At 40.1% G+C, this 21,381-nt stretch overlaps 1 protein-coding gene across 1 annotated transcript; it reads left to right on the forward strand.

Moving 5' to 3' along the window:
* Positions 1 to 10,382: 10,382 nt before the first annotated feature.
* LOC117227837 (cuticle protein 8-like) lies at positions 10,383 to 16,987 on the forward strand. The gene is made up of 3 exons (XM_033483358.2): positions 10,383 to 10,527; positions 12,613 to 12,850; positions 16,713 to 16,987. Exons 1-3 carry the CDS (start codon positions 10,516 to 10,518, stop codon positions 16,853 to 16,855), a joined length of 393 nt encoding a protein of 130 aa, XP_033339249.2. The 5' UTR covers positions 10,383 to 10,515; the 3' UTR covers positions 16,856 to 16,987.
* The last annotated feature ends 4,394 nt before the right edge of the window (positions 16,988 to 21,381 follow it).

Genomic DNA, 21,381 nt, shown 5'->3' on the forward strand with positions numbered 1-21,381 from the left:
GGGCCCCGATCGTCGTAGGTAAGCAGTTTTACTCGGTGATGGCCAATTACGAAGATTTGATGGAGCCAGGTGTACAATCAGGACGATCACCGGCACTAAACGCTCCTAAATTACTGGAAACTCGGAATTACCACATTCAATAAGAAAGTTGGACGTTGGCATCCACACTCGCCGTTCCCAGGAGCGCGATCCGAAGTTCCCGTTTGTCTTGCCGAAGCCTCGCGGAATCCCGTATCGAATCACGAAAGGCAAACAAAGCGACCGATTAAATCCTAACGACATGCGCCGGATAAGGAGAAAGGTGTGCGAGCGCGCGGATATTTCTTCGCCGAAACGAAACTGCAGCTCCGTGAGCTCCGGATAGCGTCAGATCGCAGTCTCGAGAGAAAGAGAGAGAGAGAGAGGGGGAGAGAGGAAGAGGCTGTAAACAGCGGACGATAATCCGACCCGGTTGTCCGTAACTTCGAGCGCCGCCACGAAAACCAATTAACCCGATGGCTCCGGCATGACCCAGGCGCCGGGCACTCGGCCCGTAATCGGGACACTTGGAAAATTAGGATGGGTCCGGAAAATGTTTCGGCTCGTTAACGAGGCTGATACCGACCGGGGAAGGGGGCAAATCTGTAAACGGCACCCGCCACCTTGGATTCTGAAGGGGCAGGCTATCGCTGGAGATCATCCAGCTTCTCAATTACGCCACTGTTGGCTAGATGCTTCCGAATTTCCTTCGTTCTTCTAATTGTCTTCGCGAACGAATCGCGTTAGTACAATTTTGGCAATTATTAACTGTGTGAGGAGCGTATTAACGGTGACCTGTCCAGCAAACGAACACTTGACCTCCATGTTTCTTAAAATGATCTTTATCTTTGATCGGTATCTTTTTATTACATTTTTGTCGTTTTGCCTTGAAGTTTACATGACCCAGAAGACAATTCTAGTATATTTGAATAATTTTCTTTTATAATGTGATATAACATTGAATGAAAAACACTACTGAAACTAGCAGTGACTTAATAAAATGCTTCCGAATTTCCTTCGTTCTTCTAATTGTCCTCGCGAACAAATCGCGTTAATACAATTTTGGCAATTATTAACTGTGTGATAAGTGATTTAGTATTAATTATCGGTGACCTGTCCAGCAAACGAACACTTGACTTCCATGTTTCTTAAAATGATCTTTATCTTTGATCAGTATCTTTTTATTACATTTTTATCGTTTTGCCTTGAAGTTCACATGTCCCAGAAGACAATTCTAATATATTTGACTAATTTTCTTTTATAATGTGATATAACATTGAATGAAAAAAACTACTGAAACTAGCAGTGAATGAACTAGCAGTGACTTAATAAAATGCTTCCGAATTTCCTTCGTTCTTCTAATTGTCCTCGCGAACAAATCGCGTTAGTACAATTTTGGCAATTATTAACTGTGTGAGAAGCGTATTAACGGTGACCTGTCCAGCAAACGAACACTTGACCTCCATGTTTCTTAAAATGATCTTTATCTTTGATCGGTATCTTTTTATTACATTTTTGTCGTTTTGCCTTGAAGTTCATATGTCCCAGAAGACAATTCTAGTATATTTGACTAATTTTCTTTTATAATGTGATATAACATTGAATGAAAAACACTACTGAAACTAGCAGTGAATGAACTAGCAGTGACTTAATAAAATCGATCAATTTTTAGAGAATAATATCTCCAATACATCTGCAAGTGTCTAATAGAAAATTTTAATATAAAAAAAGTATGATAACCGTGACCTTTTTACATAATAAGAACAGGTGCTGGGAATGCTTACATCGAATCTTGCAGAAAAGTCGTTTCTTATTATAATTATACAGATTTACCGATTTACACTTTTCTTTTACTGTACCTTATAAAATACCTTAGAATTCTCCACGTTTTTTAATAGCTTAAAACAATAGAAGATCAGAGCAGCGAACGAAGAACTCACTGCGAAGACCACGTTAATTTAAACACGAATTTCATTATATCGACAATATGACAAACATATTCGCGGATGACATTTTAAGAACTTTCTTGCGCAGTCGATTTTGGATTGTGCCCGGTATTGCAAAACTTTTTTGACGAAGTGATCGATGCCGAGTGCCTGGAAAAAGTCGCAGTTCCAAAGAAATCTCCGGGAACTGCTGTCACCGGCGTCCACAAGAAGAAGTAAAACTAGCAACGCCGCGGCGCATACGCAACTACGTGCCAACTGCTGCTGCTGCTGCTTTCACTGGTTCTAACGCCTTGACAGCTGCATCAATCGCGTACGAGTGACGCGATTTCTTGTCCAGATGCAAAAATGAATATTCACGGTAATACATCAAGCGAGAAAAATTCTGTCGAGGTTCCTTCGCGTGCCAGAAGGTAAACAAATCGGACCCCGACTAATTATGACGAATCTGAATTCTCTCGTTCTTGTTCGAATAAATTGATCTGCGAGGCACGGTGACCTCTTATGGTGGTAAATTACCACTGGACGCGTTCTGAAGCCAAGAAATTTTGCACTCGGCACGGTGCGTGAAATACTGAAGCGAACTAAGCGAGTCAAATTTAAGATAGTAAGAAGTTGAAAGCATTTAACCCTTTGCCCTACGACCACGGCTGGGAGACGTGGTGGAAAATTCGAGTCAGAAATGATTATCACGTCTGAGAAACGTGGTCAGATAATCGGGCCAAAAATGATTATCACGGCTGAGAGACGTGGTAAAAAAACGGGCCATAAATGATTATCACGTCTGAGAGACGTGGTCAAAAAAACAGGCCAAAAATTATTATCACGTCTCAAAGACATGTTGAAAAGTCAAGCTAGAAATGATTATCACGTCTCAAAGACGTGTTGAAAAGTCGAGCTAGAAATGATTATCACGTCTCAGAGTCGTGGTAAAAAAATCGGACCAAAATTGATTATCACGTCTGAGAGACGTGGTAAAAAATGGGGACAGAAACGAATTATCACGTCTGAGAGACGTGGTAAAAGATTCAGGTCGGAAATGATTATCACGTCTGAGAGACGTGGTCAAAAAATCGGGCCAGAAATGAGAGCCTTAGTGCGTCCGTTAGGCTCGTGTTTCGTTTTTTTGTTTTTCGTCACTTAATTGTTTTATCTATTTATTTTAAACTAGAACTAGGACTATTTTTTTCCTATCAAGATTTACAAAAAAAATCTTCTAAATTTTCGTATAAGCTTAGATAAGAAAGAGTTAAAAAACGAGAGCTTTTTTTATTTCCTTTTGTCATTCTGAGCAACAGCAAAATTTTAAAAAAGCATTCCAGTTATGATCTAGCAAACTGGTCGCTCTGTCATCTGAAAAAAATTCAAATCGTTCAGTCCAGTCTAAAAATTTATTAACGGGTGTCACTGTAAATACTATTTACATTCCGTAAAACATGTGCGATTGGCACACAACTTCAGACGTTCCACGCAACCGTGAAAATACTCGGCGTGTGTGACCGACCTTGTCGTTGTCTGTGATACACGTTATTCAAACATAAATCGTAGGTCAAAGTATCAAGGATATCGAATCAGTTTCTAACCGAGACGATCGAAGAACAAAATTTATCGCCAGCTGTCCACAACTGCTGCGGATAACTTTAACTCGTCGCGAAGATCCACACTTTATCCGCAACCATGCGTTTCGCGAATGCATCGCGAAGATCGTGCTCGAAGAATTCTCGAACACGTTTCGAAGGAACGGCGACGTTTTTCGAGGAGGTTCCTTCCTTCTGGAATCCTCGATCTCCTCGATTTCCATAGAATCGCTCGGAAGCGAACTCCGGCCGAGTTCGTGGAGACGCGCCGCGCGGGCGGGCCGCGTTCCCGAATCATCGCATCAAAAGTCAGCGAGGAAGTTCCGTCAACCTCTTGGCAGGTCTGCCGGTGTCGGCTGGGTGAAGTTGCGCCGAGGGTGTTTCGGTTGTTTTGAGATTCGAGGCGGCTGCGGGGATGGAGGTCAAGGAGGTATCCTGGATAGCGCGTGCTTGCTCTCGTCCCTGAAGCAGGGGGATAGATCGTGACCTATAAATGGCGGGTCGGATGTCGACGCCCCGAGAGCTGCGTTCCTGGCTCCCAGGAACGTCCAAAAGAAACGGAGATTGGAACGGCGTGCTGGAAGGCGGGCGCCGGAGGAACACGGGCACGAGCTGCGGATGCGCTTTGAAATTCGCGGGCAAACAGAACTATTCGTCTTTATCTGGCTGAAACAATCTCCTTGGAATCCATCCCTGGGATGCCCGGCGCATAGTCGTCCTCGGGGGGTGGTTCCGGCGGGCCACGGTTCGGGATAAGTGGTTTTCGTTATCAGGGTCGTCCGACAGATCAAATTTATAACGCCGCTGATTATGCCGCACGTATGTTCGCGCGGCGGTGTCGGTGTGTCAACCCTGTCGACGGCTCAACTCGTAACGTCTTGTCGTTTTAACCCTAATCTTGTGCTTCGATCCCTAGGAAACAGTTCTTCTAGATCAATCGGATGCGATCGAACTGCTTTGCAGATCAGTTTTCTACGTCGGTCGATCGATCGAACGTTGAGTTTTGCGAGTATTCTAAAGAGATTTGATTTCTTTCATAACTGAGACTTGTGGTCAGCGCTTCTTCATGTTTAACGCTGGATTTACGGAGCACAAGAAACGGCTGTTTTAGATTAATTTATAACACTATTTGTAACACTAAGGTATTTATTCTGATTTTTAACGAGTGTTAGTGTAACATTTGCTGTAAGTAACATGTGAATTGAATAAATAACTTATAAATGTATCTTTACGATATGAATGATCGTAAATTAAACAATTAGTGAGCCGTCATTTTGACGGGTTTCGTAAATCCAGTGTTAATCATTTTCCTGATAAAACGAGACAATTTTTGTTTCATATATAATATGTCTTCAGTTCCTTTCGTTCCTAGATTTTGATAACAAAAACATTAAATTTTGTTTCGATTTGCCTTTTGTACTGCGAGGAATTGAAATTGTCCACGAGCAAATTTTGCTTTCTCTGAGTATCCATTTTCTCTTTACGCTTTCAATTCGACTGTTTTATCAATAATTTCGCATTATAAACAAATATGTGGAGGAAGAATTATATTGCTCCAAAAGTTTATTTCATTAATGTCTAATGGACACAACACAACATGTTATAATCCTCTATGGCTTTCTTAGCTTAATTTTATTTTTGGTAACAATTATTGCATTCAATATTATTATAAGTATATTATTATACTTATAATAATAAGTATAATAATAATTATTATACTATACTAATATCAATATTATTATAGTTATACATATATATATATATATACTATAGTTATACTATATAATACTATCCAACATAATAATATAATAATAATATAATTATATATAATAATATAATATAATATAATTATATATAATAATATAATATAATATAATAATATACTATAATAATATCAAATAATAATATCAATATTATTGTAATATTATTATAGTATAACAATTATTATATTTTTTGGATATTACGTCTTCATTTATTATGTACTCGATGCTTTATACGTTCAGCTCGATTATATAATACATATATCGATTATATTATATTAAATTTAATCCTGTTCTTCTATATTAATAAAATACTGTTGAGTTCGAATCATATTATGAGATCATTTAGCACATAACTCTAACAACAATATTACAATAATATCCTCTTCATTAATTCAATGAAGATCGATATTTCCTTGTTTCGAGTTAGAAAAAAAAATCCTTTTTTATACTCGTATACAAAATTCAACTACATATAGAAGATTCTCAATATTTTTCTACAGTAATAAATTTCCTGCTAATACAATTAAAAACCTTGGAAATAATAAAAACTATCGATGAAGGGTTTTTTTGAAGAACAGCATTTTTGTCCTTTTGGGGATCGATGAAGAAATCGCAGAAATTCGAAGTTCTTCGAATGATTATTACATGACCGACGTCGCCGTCAGACATTCGTAGGCAACGGCGTAATGCTCTAAAGAGATTTTGTACGACTTCATCTTGCTATTCGAATTATTCGAAAGCGGTTCAGCACTCAAAGAGATCTAGGGATCAACTTGGTACTAGAACAAGGATAACGCAACGTTAATCTCTAAACTTATCCCCGGGGTTTCAGACTCTCCCCTCTATCCCCCAACCACCACCCTCCCATCCCTCAGCATGATATTACTTAGGAATCATTGTGACGTGTACGTAGCGTAGCTCTCGCTCTTGTGCTTCGCGTCTAGGCTTACAGAGGTCGAAGCCAAACAAGCATAGCTGATTCGATGTCTACAAAGGAGATAATAATTAATATCGCCGTGCACGAAACACGGTTATTCAGCGAGATTTCTTGTTTTTCCATGTACTGTCTCGAGCGTCGGGTCGTTAGCTATTCGGATCTTTGGAATTATCTGATAATAAGTGAAACCAATCGATTCCCAATATTAATTAATATTGACCCTGCCCCAAGGACCGAGCCAAATAAGGACTATTGAGCAGCGATCGCTTCAGACGTATATTGAGCTCTCAGCAAAATTTCGATTAATTGAAATAGTTAGAGCGTTTACGTCGACTCGTGTTGTGGGAATTAAAATAATTCGATATGGAGTTTTCAGTGGAACAGAACCGATCTGCAATTCATGAAAAATATTTCAATCCCGTTGATAGCATAGAACCGTTTCCTCTATCTTACTAGAGAAAGATAGATCACTAGACGCCACTAAAGAGATAGTGGCGATCACTAGACGCCACTAAAAGTAACTGACGCGTATTGTTCTATAAGAATGATAACGCCGAATTTATTTAGACTTTTCGTCGTTTTTATTGTTATGTATGCACGAATTGAGAAATCTATTCAATCGTTTCCTATGGAAGAGTTATTATTAGATTGATGCCTATGAAATGCCGGATTTTTAAATTAATATATAAAACTGCATATCATTTTTCAAAAGCTGTTTATTTAATCAAAATATACTGCATTTGCTTCAATACATTTTTCCCAACGAGATTTTAACGCACAGATGCCTGTCTTAAAGAAATTCTGATCTTTAGAATCGATAAACTCTGATACGGAATTTTTCTGGTTGTCTTCATTTTCATACCGTTTGACCCGTAAAAACTGTTCCAAATGTTTAAAAGAATGAAAGTCGGTTGGCGAAAGATCCGGCGAATAAGCTGGCTGCTGCAAAATTTCATATTTTAATTCATTTAATCTCGCAATTGTTTTGTACGACGTGTGCGGCCGAGCGTTGTCGCGGAGAAGTATCGGGCCACGCCGATTAACAAGCGATGGGCGTATAATTTTCAATTTTTCGTGCATTTCATCGATATACCGGCAGTACTTTTCGACTGTAATTGTCTCCCCGGTTCGAATGAACGAGTAGCGAATTACTCCGGTCACATTCGTTTCCACCGATGCTTTCGGAGCATCATTTTTCACGGACGTTTTGGATCTTCCACGCGGTTCATTTTGTAGGAAAAAATCACCGGACCGAAAATTTTCGAACCAACGCTGCACTTTTCGATCGTTAATTCTCCCCGAACGCCTGGTTTATATCGCGCGCAGCTTTTGCAGCATTATTACCAAGTTTATACTCATCAAAACAAATTACACGAATATCGGTTGAATTCATATCCTTACGAAATTCAAAACGAATAACAAAATGGAACACTTTCGAGAAAATCTTCTTCGTTGAAATGTGACTCTGGCAATGGACGGTGCGACTATAAACGAGGTTACGCCGAAAACAAAAGCATAACGAAAACAGGGTGACAAACGTTCGCATGTAAAGACATTTCATATGCGCCAACCTATTGTAATATCAACGATTGTAAAATATAAAAAAAAAAGTGAAATTGTTCGAAATATCGCGTACGGTAAGCATAGCGATAAAAATTCAAATATTTTGCACGTGAACGCTTGACAATGGAGCCACCAAAGATGAAAGTTCGTGAAGAGGCGAGCGATCAAGAGCCGGTTGAGAAACGCAGTTTCTAATCATCGCGAATAGTCACGGTTTAAAGGGTACCGGTAAAACGATTTCAACGGTCTGAAGTAAGACAGGGCGTTTCGTGGAACGCGCGGCAGCCCCATTAAGCCGTTCGAGAAGAATTACCAATCAATGCGCGAGCGCGGAGTGTCAACAGATCGGTATCGAAGGGTGGCAAACCGTGTCCAGAGTAACCGTGGAGCCGTTCTGTTCCTTTTATTTCGCGGGAGTGTCGCCGGCAAATCTTATTTAAGGCAGATTTATCGCCGGCCCAGCCTTGAGAGATCGAGCTAGGATATTACGCTAGACCCGGATGCGCCATTCACAATGCGACTCCTCGACTCAAAAAGTGTCATAACTCAAAAGCCGAGCGCCTCTTCGAGCACTTCCGCCGCTCCAGCACATCGTGTGCCAGAATACCGTCCTCCCCCTCGGCCCCCCTTGGCTCGTTTCTACGGCCGCGGTAACCGTTTCCCGTTGCCGAACCGACCCCCCTCCCACTCCGGGTGGGGGGATCTCAACAGTTTTTGTTAATAACAGGATGGTATCAAAAATTCCCCGAATGATCTTTCTTCCGCGGCACTAACGCCTCGACGATTGGATTTCTTGGCGCGCGGGAGACGTCGAAGATCGAACGCGATCGCTTTTTGTTGATCGCCGACCTGGAAACTGATCGGGGAGTATTATTAAACGTCATTCCGCCATCGGGGACTATCCGAGAACCCGGATCCGTTGGCGTTACTCGTTCAGAATGTTCAACTTATTGCGCGCGCGCGCGCCTTTGTTTGATTTGCGGTCAATTCTGCTAGAGCGGTATTAGTTTAGGTATTTAGCACAGATGGAGTGCGGTTAAATTCTCTCTAATTTTCCTTGATGATCGTGTATCCGCTTCCCAAATTGTCTGTTTTTGTTTACAAGCTGAAGAAAAATTGGGAAGAATTTATTGTAGATTTTTATGTAAAGTGACATTTGTATGTATCAGTTGCTAAAAATAGAAACTAAAAAGCACGTTTCTCTTCTCAGCTCCTCTTTGACAAGATTTTTATCGCATTCTAAGAAAGGATAAATAATATAAATATATAAGTACGAAAGCTAGTGACACCGTACAAAAAAATGTATAAATTTCATATAAGAGAAGCATCAGGTTAAATGCTTAATATAATGCTATATATAGATATAGGAATTATTATATTTATATAAAAATTGTACATATAATAAAATTATAATATATATTATTATTATAACAATATAATATATAATATAATTATAATAATATGTATTATAATTATAACAATATAATATATAATATAATTATAATAATATATATTATAATTATAACAATATAATATATAATATAATTATAATAATATATATTATAATTATAACAATATAATATATAATATAATTATAATAATATATATTATAATTATAACAATATAATATATAATATAATTATATAACTCATATTTATTTAATATATAACTCTTATATATATCTACATAAGAAGCGTAGAAATAACACTATCAGATTGCAACAATATAATATATAATATAATTATATAACACATATTTATTTAATATATAATATATAATATATATTAATATATAGCTCTTATATATATATATATATATATATATCTATATAAGAAGTGTAGAAATAACACCACCAGATTGCAGAATTTACACACATAAAAAGAATTCAACAACAAAAAGATTAAAAAGATCGAATAGCTTACCGATTTAATTGTCCGGCATAGAGACGTAGTTAAACATACATCTCGGATGTAACAACGACACCGTGGTAATATTAGCAATATTACAGTGGAACTCTGTCGCAACTACGAATTCATAGCCGCTAATGTAAGCTACGTTGTACGCGAATTACTCCGTGTCGCCGATGTTGCCTCGGTTTACGGTGCCCGGCCCCGTTGTTTCGTTTGACAGTTCCGTTCTTAAGCGACATTGGTCTCGGGACGTAACTCGAGGGGAAATGAAGCGTAGGATCGCGGCTCTGGACCAGAGCATCCAGAAAGAAAGTCGAGGCTGAGAGCACAATCTGGCGAACCTATCGAGCGTGACGGAGCGGCGAGGATCGTGATCGATAATCGTGTGTCGTCCGGCCCCGAAGAAACCCGGGCGACGTTTCCTGCGCTCTATTTTTTTCCCCCCCTCCGTCCCATTCCGCAACGAACTCCATTAGAGACCGGGATTGGCTAATGCGCGCTCGAGCGAGGAACTCGCGACGCTTTTTGCCGGGTCGGACCGCTTGAATAATTGTGTTTTGCAACGTCTGCACCGTCGGGAAGTTCCGGGCACGGGTCCAAAGAAGAATTAAGCAGAGGGAAACTTTTAAAGTGGACCTATAAAAGGGGCGACCCGGCGCACGCTGATCGTTCAGTTTTCGGACGATCGTTAGTCCCGCGTCGATCCGATCGATTTTTGTTCACCCCCGCCGAAATTCCTCCGTGTCCCCGTGTCTCTCCGATCGGCCGTGGGCACCGCGGACTCCGCCGTCGACTAGTGAAATGGCGTTTAAAGTGAGTGTACATCACGCGATTGACCATTCCTCATTTTTCTCCGGGACCGGTGACACGTGGGACCCGGTGTTCCCGAGCGGCCGGATCGATCAATCGTTTCGTGCCATTTAATTATCGGCCGGCGCGCCCGCTCGCGAAATCGTTCTGTCCCGTTCCAACGGAGCCTCCATCGATTCTCCGCAACGTCGGTTAATCACAATCACTTCGCCGAATTACGTTTCTACTTCTCCGGGGAAATTTTTCGAAAAATTCCGCCGCCCACGAAAACGTTCCCCTAAGTCGGTGAAATCGAACCGGCCGCGCCGGAGCGGCGCGATAAAGAAACTGTTTCTGCGCGCCATTAATACCGGAGCACGCCGAGGATATATTACCTACGATTCATCTGTTTTACACGTCGATTCGCGGCGCGCTCGGTCCAGCGGAGAACTAACAAAAGCGCTGCCGATCTTTCTTAACGCTAAACCTACCGCGGTCGAAATGACCGATTTTTTATTTTACGATACTACAAACTTTCGTGACTTATTATTTTCCATCCTCCATATGTTAAAGAATCCTTGTTTAATCATTTATATGCTTAATTAAATCAGAGAATTGCAAAGACACTGAATAAATTCCGACCAGAGCGACGAACCTCGACTAACCTCGTTTTTGTAATGAAAACGAGCCGCAAGGCTCGAATAATCGTATCTCCTCTTCCACAAATTGTCCATTTTTGTGCGCAATCTGAGCGCGAATTAAGGAGAAATTACTGTACGTGGTAGGTACTAAGTACGTGATCGCGTCGAATCGTGTTATGTAGTCTTCGAATTGCCTTCGAATCGTATTATGTGGTCTTTGAATTGCCTTCGAATCGTGTCATGTAGTATTCGAACTGCCTTCGAATCGTATTATGTGGTCTTTGAATTGCCTTCGAATCGTGTCATGTAGTCATCGAATTGCCTGCGAATCATGTCATATGATCTTCGAATCGTGTCACGTGGTCTCCAAATTGCCTTCGAATCGTGTCATATGGTCTTCGAATCGCCTTCGAATCGTGTCATATGGCCTTCGAATCGCCTTCGAATCGTGTCACGTGGTCTCCGAATTCCCTTTGAATCGTGTCATATGGTCTTCGAATCCTCTTCGAATCATGTCATATGGTCTTCGAATCTTGTCATACGGTCTTCGAATCGCCTTCGAATCGTGTCATATGGTCTTTGAATCGCCTTCGAATAGTGGCATGTGGCCTCCAAATTGCCTTCGAATAGTGTCATATGGTCTTTGAATCGCCTTCGAATAGTGGCATGTGGCCTCCAAATTGCCTTCGAATAGTGTCACGTGGTCTCTGAATTGCCTTCGAATCGTGTCATATGGTCTTCGAATCGTCTTCGAATCATGTCATATGGTCATCGAATCGCCTTCGAATTGTGTCATACGGTCTTCGAATCGTGTCTTATGGTCTTTGAATCGCCTTCGAATAGTGGCATGTGGCCTCCAAATTGCCTTCGAATAGTGTCACGTGGCCTCTGAATTGCCTTCGAATCGTGGCATATGGCGTCCTAATTGCCTTCGAATAGTGTCACGTGGTCTCTGAATTGCCTTCGAATCGTGTCACGTGGTCTTCGAATCGTCTTCGAATCATGTCATATGGTCTTCGAATCGCCTTCGAATCGTGTCACGTGGTCTCCGAATCGCTTTCGAATCGCGTTATGTGGTCTTCGAATCGCGAATAGTTTCGGCGAACGGAAAGTGAAACGGAAGTGCGCTAAATTCAAGCTTGCATTTTAACCGGGGAGAGCATCGATGACCAATATCTGTTTCACTGGCAATCGATAACCGCGGTTCGGCCCCGGCAATTGCGCTATAAGCCACCGGTCGAGCAGTGTTTCTTTCCCCCATTTTCCCCGGGGATGATCACCGGGTGGGGGGGGGGGGATGCTCTCCAACTTCTAACGAGGGAAACACCAAACATTCCTCATATTTGACTCCGGAACGGGACGTTGCCGCAAAACACCTTCAGAGTTAACTCTCTATCCAAATACTCTGTCCCGGCTTAAATTCCGCACTCCATCGCGGTGCAAACAACTAATGAACTATTTCTCGCAGTTCATCCTGCCGATTCTGGCTTTGTCGGTTTTGCGGGCCGGCCGGGCCGATGCCGGACACGCGCATTCTTTCCAACACTTTTACGGGCCGGTGTTGGGCGACGCTGAAGAGATCACTTGGACGGATAAACACGGCAACCATCATCACAACTATGTCGCGCATCCTCACTACGAGTACTCGTACGGCGTGGACGACCATCATACCGGCGATTTTCACGGCCAGAAGGAGCACAGGGACGGTAAGCTTGACGCGCAGACAGAACTAACGCGTTTAGTGTCGATTGGAAGCGTTGTACTTAAGCGAGAAAAGTGAGTCAAGTTGATGTGACTTGGTAAGATTTGGGGTAAATGTTATGAAAATTTTATAGAAAATATTAACTCCGAAATGCATAGAAGAGCGCACCGAGAAATACAAGTTTTATTTATTAAAAATGTTGAGAAAATAAACTTGCCTCAAATGTAGCCAGGAATGATACATTGTTGTTCGGTTCCACAGGATGTCCCGTAATTGTATTAAGAGGTGATTCTTCAGGTCATTTGAAGCAACTTTTTCCTTTACAAAAATTTTTTCCGAGGCACCGTTAACGAGTTATTAACGAAAAACACTGGCCAATGAGAGGCAAGCTCGAGTAGGCGCGAGGCAGCTGAGCCAATTAGCGCAACTGAGGCTTCGACGGCTCATTGGCTCGGCCGCCTCGCGCCAACTGATTCTCGCCTCTCACTGGTCAGTGTTTTTCGTTAATAACTCGTAAACGAAGCCGCGGATTGAATTTTCGCTAAGGAAAAAGTTGTTTCAAATGACCTCAGGAATCAGCCCTTTCTAGGTATTAACATAATTGTGGGACACCCTGTATAAGAATTGACACTAAATCTACCGAGTGATAAAAATGATTGACTTACATTGCTGAATAAGAATTACAAAACCGTATTTATTGAGACCATCCGCAATTTTTGCACAGTGTGTGTGTTTGAATTAAAAAGTTTACTCAATCGTTTTCGGTCAGTGAATCATCATAACATCCATAAGTTTAAAATGAAAAATGTGAAACTGGTCATTTTCATCATGGTAGATTTACTGTTAATTTTCCTTTCTGAAAAAATCGCCGAAGTAAACGAAGGTAAAAATGAAGCAACGTGATTTCCGTTTACGAAAGTATGCTGTTAATGCTCCTTGTTCAAGTTTTAAAAGTCTTTCGCGTCTTTATTTTCTATGATTATGGTCGGCACTTCAAGATCGAAATGATTGAATCGTGCCACGTTTGTTGCACAGCGATCGAAACGATGTTCTGAATGATGAAGTACAACTCGACGGATTTTTCCAAGTCCCGACATTCTTCCACGCTGTCTACGAAATTGCTTTAATTGGGATCAGGACATGTCCTATGTTAATGATGCTCGGATGTCAAACAGTTGAGAAGCTAGTTTGCCGGGAGTAGGTACTTTGATTAGGATTAATCAGTTGACTGTGTCCGTAGGGAATGTAGTTGCTGTAGACCCAATCTACCAGTGCCTAAATATATGTACATACACTTCCAAGAACTTTTCGCTATTCGAGATAGGAATCGTATAAACTGTGGCGATGCATTAATTGCTCTTGTTGCAGTAAGAAATTGTTGCTCGCTGTTGTTCATCGAACTGCGAAAACGGTTTTCACAGCTTCGCAACAATTCGCGTATTGGCAAACAAATTCGAAAGATTCAAAATTCGTACGAAATTTGACGTTTTTCTACGGTCGTTTCAACGAATGTATTTATATACCATACTACATTATACTATAGTATATACTATATATTCTACTGTATATCGTAATACAATATATATACTACTATATGTAGTAGTTCAATATATACATATTACTATATATAGTAGTACAATATATATACTACTATACATAATAGTACAATATATATACTACTACACATAATAGTACAATATATATACTACTACACATATATATATATATATATACTACTATACATAGTAGTACAATTATATACTACTATACATATAGTAATACAATATATATATACTACTATACATATAGTAGTACAATATATATACTACTATATATACTGTATATACTATATATACTATACTTTTCTCCATTCATACATGTTTCAAAATTTGCATTCGCCACACATTTGCAATAATTCTCATTCTAATCAAAATTTCCACTTAAAGTTACCATTCACATTTCCTATAAACCGCAAGAAAAACAGAAAGAAAAATAACGAAATCGAAAATAGTTTTTCTATTGCCTGTAGCATTCTTGGCGTTTCCGTCTACGGTGAAATCACCGTTTCCATGTCGCATTTAGGAGCAAACCCAGCCAAAATGGCGGTAGTTTCTCTCCCCTTCCCGAGGCTGTCCGTGGTTGTCTCCGCCGACATTCATCGTTCACGAGTCTCTTGTCAAATTAGTTTAAGTTCCCTAACGGACTTAAGAAGGTCGTAACGTTATGGGGGAGAAGTAATTACGGGTCGCGGATCACGGTTTTCGCAGGGGCTTCCTGATTTAACCGCGTCTGATTGCGGCGCCATTGAAGAGCTAATATCAAAGCCGACTGCCCTGTTAGAAGCTCTTCCTGGAGCACGGCACGTAATGCGCACGCCGCGAAGAAACGCACCCGGTTCCGCTAATTATTCCTCGAGCCGGAATCCCGAGCCGTTCGAAACAATTTGGAATACCGTGTCGCAGTTGACGAATCCGTTCCGCTTTGCCATGTTAATCCGCTAACTAGCAGTGCGTCGACTGCGAAAGCCATTCGGTTCGGAGACATTTCGCGAAATTTCTAACTGTACCGATCGATGATTTACAGAAATTCTGACGACAAATATTAACACTTTATCGTCCGGTCGTGGTTGAGGCTGCCACTCAGTAAGGACTGGCTTAGTCGCGCGCGCATTTGCTCCCAGTACCGGCTAAATTTTCGCTATTCATTGTGTTGTGCTTATTCCTTTAAAAATAATAATAAATAATAATAATTATTATAATTATAATTCATAAGGATATGGGGAGGTCAGCATACAGGAGGTCAGCTACTAACAAAACAGTAAAGAAGCGAAAACCGTCGATAGCTAAAAGTCGATTAATAGGCTATCGGTCGATAAGCATTGGCAATCGAAAAGCCGATTAATAGGCTAGCGATCGATAAACATTGGCAATCGAAAAGCCGATAAATAGGCTAGCGGTCGATAAAGTGTTAATATACTTTCGAACATTCCGTCTGGTCGCAGACGTTCGTGGAGCCATTGTTGTTAACACTAGATTTAACCCTTTGCACTCGGAGCCATTTTAACTGTAAATCTAAAATCATTTCTCTGACTTGTTGTACTTTCATTTTACAAGAGAAAGTGCACTTTACGCGTACGAAATTGAATCTCGTGATTCATGCAACGGTTACACTTTCAATAATATTTAAAATCTAAACTTTGATAATATAAAAATTATCTTAGAACGTGACGTAACAATTTTAGTGGTGCCTCGGAGTTCACCACTCGAGAGTGCAAAGGGTTAATATAATATTTAATTTAACATAATATTTTAACCCGGCAAAATGACGGGTCACCAGTTGTTTAATTTACGATTATCCATATCGTAAAGATACATTTACGAGTTATTTGTTCAATTTATACGTTACTTACGGCAAATGTTACAACGTTAACTGTTAAAAACCAGAATCAATGTCTTATTGTTACATTTTATATACTAGTATGAAACAGCTGTTCTTTGTGCTTAGCGTTCGCGACGCGAGTTTTACTATTTATTGTTATTATTATTAATTATTCACCTTCCGCAACGCTGTTGCGAGACCGCGGCGTTGAGACACGCACACCGCGACAGTCCAAATAACAATTGCATGGTTTTCATAATACCAGAGTATAGCGTGTAATATCCGCGCGGCTGTGCGAACTTGTAGCCATTTATAATCACGGAGGATATTTATGTAAACCCTGTATATCGCGAACGATTACGATCGTTCTATAGTTTCGGAAATACGGGCTGGTCGTTCGGCCAGCGGACAATACCCGGTCGGTAATTAAGTTCTCATTCTGGTTTCGCGGGGATCGTGATGTCATCCGAGCCATTTATTCTGCGCAGGCAAAGAAGTCATCGGCGAGTACACGGTGAAAGAACCCGGCGGCAACGTCAGAACCGTGAAGTATCACGCTGGAAAAGACGGATTTTTCGCTCACGTCCATAACAGCAACGGGATCGTCCACGAAGGAGGCCACCACCATTAAAAAAAAAAAACAACCGCCGCGATGCTTTATTCATAACCAAAGATGTCTTGTTATGCACCTGTTGTTCTTGTTACGCGACGCTGATTGTTCTTGTTTTTGTTCTACTGATTAAAGAACTGTTTTAGTATTCAATACCGTCTTACGGTTTCTTGATTTTTTTATGCAGAGCCAATGCTCATTTCTTGATCCTCATGAAATATGGATGTCTTACCTCCGGATAGCGACGCGAACCCTTATCGCGGCCCTCGGAAACCACGGTCAAATGTCTACGACGGTTTAAGATCGTTCCGACCGATTCGCGCGTTCACTAAATGCCGATCTGATGCCTGTTATCGATTGCCGCGCTAGCTTTAACGTAATTAATACAAATTAATAAATACCGCGCAGATTAAATCCCTCATCGATCATATGCGCTATGAGGTTACTGTCACGACCGACGGGGTACAGTAATTTCTTCCGAATTTGTGCACAGGTCGCGCACAAAAGTGGAGAATTTGAGAAGAGGAGATACGATTATTGGAGCATTATGACTCGATTTTTATAGTTGTTGACGATCGGTGACTATAAAAACTCGAATATCGTATCTTCTTTTTCTCAAATTGTGGCACGTTGCCTCCGAATTGCCTTCGAATCGTATCACGTGGTCTCCGAATTGCCTTCGAATCGTGTCATATGGCCTCCGAATTGTCTTCGAATCGTGTCATGTGGTCTTCGAATTGCCACGCGAACAAACTGAGGGACAATTAGAAAGAATTTACTCTATTTAGAAAACGCATCGGGAAATAATAATTTAATTAGAAATTGTTACAGTAATTTCTCCCGGAAATGACAAATTTCGGGTTGCTGTGAATTTCCCTATGCTGGTCCTACGCCTACGTAATTTATAGCTACGTCGATGTTATGGTTATCGATTGTCAACAACTGTAAAAACGAGCCGCGAGGCTCGAATAATCGTATCCCCTCTTCGCAAATTTACAACTGAGGGACAATAAGAGAGAATTTACTGTATTTAGAAAACGCATCCGTAAACAATAATTTAATTAGAAATGGTTACAGCAATTTCTCCCGGAAATACCTAATTTCGGGTTGCTGTGAATTTCCCTGGTCTAATCCTACGCATATGTAATTTATAGCTACGTCGATGCTATGGTCATCGATTATCAATAACTATAAAAACGAGCCGCGAGGCTCGAATAATCGTATCCCCTCTTCCCAAATTGTCCATTTCTGTTTACAAATTGTGGGACAATTAGAGAGAATTTACTGTATTTAGAAAACGCATCCGGAAACAATAACTCAATTAGAAATTATTACAGCAATTTCTCCCAGAAATGCCAAATTTCGGGTTGCTGTGAATTTCCCTGGTCTAACCCTACTCCTATGTAATTTATTACTACGTCGATGTAATATGTCTTCTCTTCCCAAATCATCCAATTTTGTGCACAATCCGAGCGAAAAATCAGGGAGAAATTGCTGCGTAATAAATAATTGAAAATTGAAACTGGCAACGATTAAACCAAAGTCGAACTCAGCTTGCAAACGACATTGCCTATTCGCGTTACAAGCGTTTACACAGTCAATGAAACATTTAACCTTGCATTCGATGTTGTAATTACCATTTCGCTTCAGCTTCCGGTTGATTCTCGGTGGTGTTTGGTTGAATTACGAGCGAACGATCAACTCGGCGGTCTTTTTGAAAGCGAATCGAATCCGGAGTTAGCGAATGTCTTCCCGCCGAGTCGAAGCGCGACGAATAACTTGGCCCGCGAACGAACGACAGCGGGAATTCGAACCGCGGGCGACACGCAACGGGTGAATTATTAAGCGGACGTACAAAATTATAATCGCGATGCGGCGCGGCGCACGGTTCACTCGGCGATTTATTTAGCTTATCAAAGAACGATAAATTCCGCGGATCATTGACTTCCGCGGCACGGAGGAAGCGCGACCGTTGCAACAGTTTTGCGACGTGATCCAGGGAACAACAACGCCCCGGCCGCAGATTCAATTTATTACGCCCTGTAATAATATCACAGCCGGATATTGTCCATCCCAAATTACTTGCCGCTTAGCCGCGAAGAGATTCGATCGCATAGAATTCGCGGGCCGGGCAAATTGAAAATCGATGCGCCGTCGACCGGCGTGCCCCCGGCCTGTGATTTCACCGTTGTTTTTAACGAAAGTGACGTTTACAGATTGACAATCCGACCGTCAGGGGCATATGGATCTCCCCCGTGATTACGTATCCAGGCTTACCGGAAACAACGACGGAGTCCCTCCCCCTCCCCCCCTCCATCCCCCGAAATAGCTTTGCTCCCGATATCGATCGGACGCGTTCCGAAATTAATGAGCCCTCCAACTTGAGCCACGATCCTCTTGCGTGAAATTCGTTTGCTTGTCTACTGCCGACAAACTGGCTACCAACGGTGGTAGAATAAATATGACCCCGAGATGATTTTTATAGTCGACATTCAGGCCAACCAGGGACATCTCGCTGTCGTTTTCGAAGCGTCAACGAAAATTTGCATGTCTGAGAATTCGCAATAGTTCATGCATCTATTATAATATAGTAACTATTATATATATTATATATATTATATATTATTATATTGTATTGTATTGCATTGTATTGTATTTGTATTGTATTTGTATTGTATTTGTATTGTATTTGTATTGTATTTCTATTGTATTTCTATTGTATTTCTATTGTATTTCTATTGTATTTCTATTGTATTTCTATTGTATTTCTATTGTATTTCTATTGTATTTCTATTGTATTTCTATTGTATTTCTATTGTATTTCTATTGTATTTCTATTGTATTTCTATTGTCTTCCTATTATATTTGTATTATATTTGTATTGAATTAGTATTGTATTTGTATTGTATTTGTATTGTATTTGTATTGTATTTGTATTGAATTAGTATTGCATTAGTATTGTATTTGTATTGAATATGTACTGTATTTGCATTGTATTTGCATTGCATTTGCATTGCATTTGCATTGCATTTGTATTGCATTTGCATTGTATTTGCATTGTATTTGCATTGTATTTGTATTATATTATATATGTATATATACTATATATACATTATATTATTATATATATTATTTATTATATATATTATATATTATATATACATATGTGTATGTATAATTATATTATATTATATATAATATATATAATATCATATATATAAATATTACATAATAACTATTATATTATATATTCAAGAACAGAGCCTTTCTCCCGAAACATTTTTCTCGCGAAATTCTCCGCACGAAATAAATTGCACACGCTAGAACACATTAAAAAACATAAGCGTCTCGATAACTTGCACAAATCGCACCGTACGATTATCAGTTTATTTCTGTTTTTTTTCCATTTAGAAAGATTAGTATACTATAGGCAATGTCTATAAAATTTTATCGAGAAAATGCAATTCGTTGAAATGAAATGAAAAGAAAACAAGAAGCTCGCGTCATCTATATCTTTTCAATCTAAGCTCGTAACGAAAAAACTTGAACGATCTTTTATATTATTTACCGTATACACAATTGTCTGAACCGCGTTTCAGGAACGATAATGTCGCGCGAGCGGAAAGAGGCAGCCTAATCGGCCGGCAAAGTCGAAGAAAGACCGGACGCGGTTGGAATCGCGCTCATTACCGACACGCGAACCTAAACGTAGCGGATCGATCCACGGCCTACACCTGAGTGAGACGCACTTAATTGCATTCGTGCACAATGCCTTACGGCCGACAATGTGCCCCGCGCACGTGTACATCCGCGGCGGTGTCACCGGCGGCGCACTAATTTCGTTCCCGGGGAAACGCATTGTGCGCCGCCTTGTCCGCCGTACGTTTAGGATAAAATACGCGACAAAAGAATCGCCCGGGGGCTGCCGGATATCGAACCGCGTTTCGTTGACGTTTACAACCAGTGTTCCACGGTAGTCATGCATTCTGACGAAACTGTACCCCACTTTTAGCTTCTTTCCCGTGTTTTGTTTTTTGTTTGTTTTGTTTTCGCTTTTGTCGGGCTTGTTGTTGTTGTATTGATTTCACGAAAAATCTATCGGATCGTGATACTTTTCACGGAATCCGATTGCAAACCTGCGCGACGTGTGTCGAAATAATAATGCATACCGACAATTCGAGAAACTTTTAAACTATGACAGTTTGTCACTCTGTTCTGAATTTACTCTCAGTTATCTTTGTAATTCTTATTATTCTTCTTAATATCTCTATATAATAATATTATAATATTATGTATTATAATAATATTCTTCTTCTTCTATTCTTATTATTAGTATCTTTGTAATTCTCATTATTCTTCTTAATATTTCTATATAATAATATTATAATATTATGTATTATAATAATATTCTTCTTCTTCTATTCTTATTATTAGTATCTTTGTAATTCTTATTATTCTTCTTAATATTTCTATATAATAATATTATATAATATTATGTATTATAATAATATTCTTCTTCTTCTATTCTTATTATTAGTATCTTTGTA

The sequence above is a fragment of the Megalopta genalis genome, chromosome 8 (assembly GCF_051020955.1).
Source record: "Megalopta genalis isolate 19385.01 chromosome 8, iyMegGena1_principal, whole genome shotgun sequence".
NCBI classification, from domain to species: Eukaryota; Metazoa; Arthropoda; class Insecta; order Hymenoptera; family Halictidae; genus Megalopta; species Megalopta genalis.

Coding starts and splice junctions, on each gene's coding strand:
- LOC117227837 (XM_033483358.2), top strand. Junction 12,851..16,712: donor CCAGAAGGAGCACAGGGACG/GTAAGCTTGACG, acceptor TATTCTGCGCAG/GCAAAGAAGTCATCGGCGAG.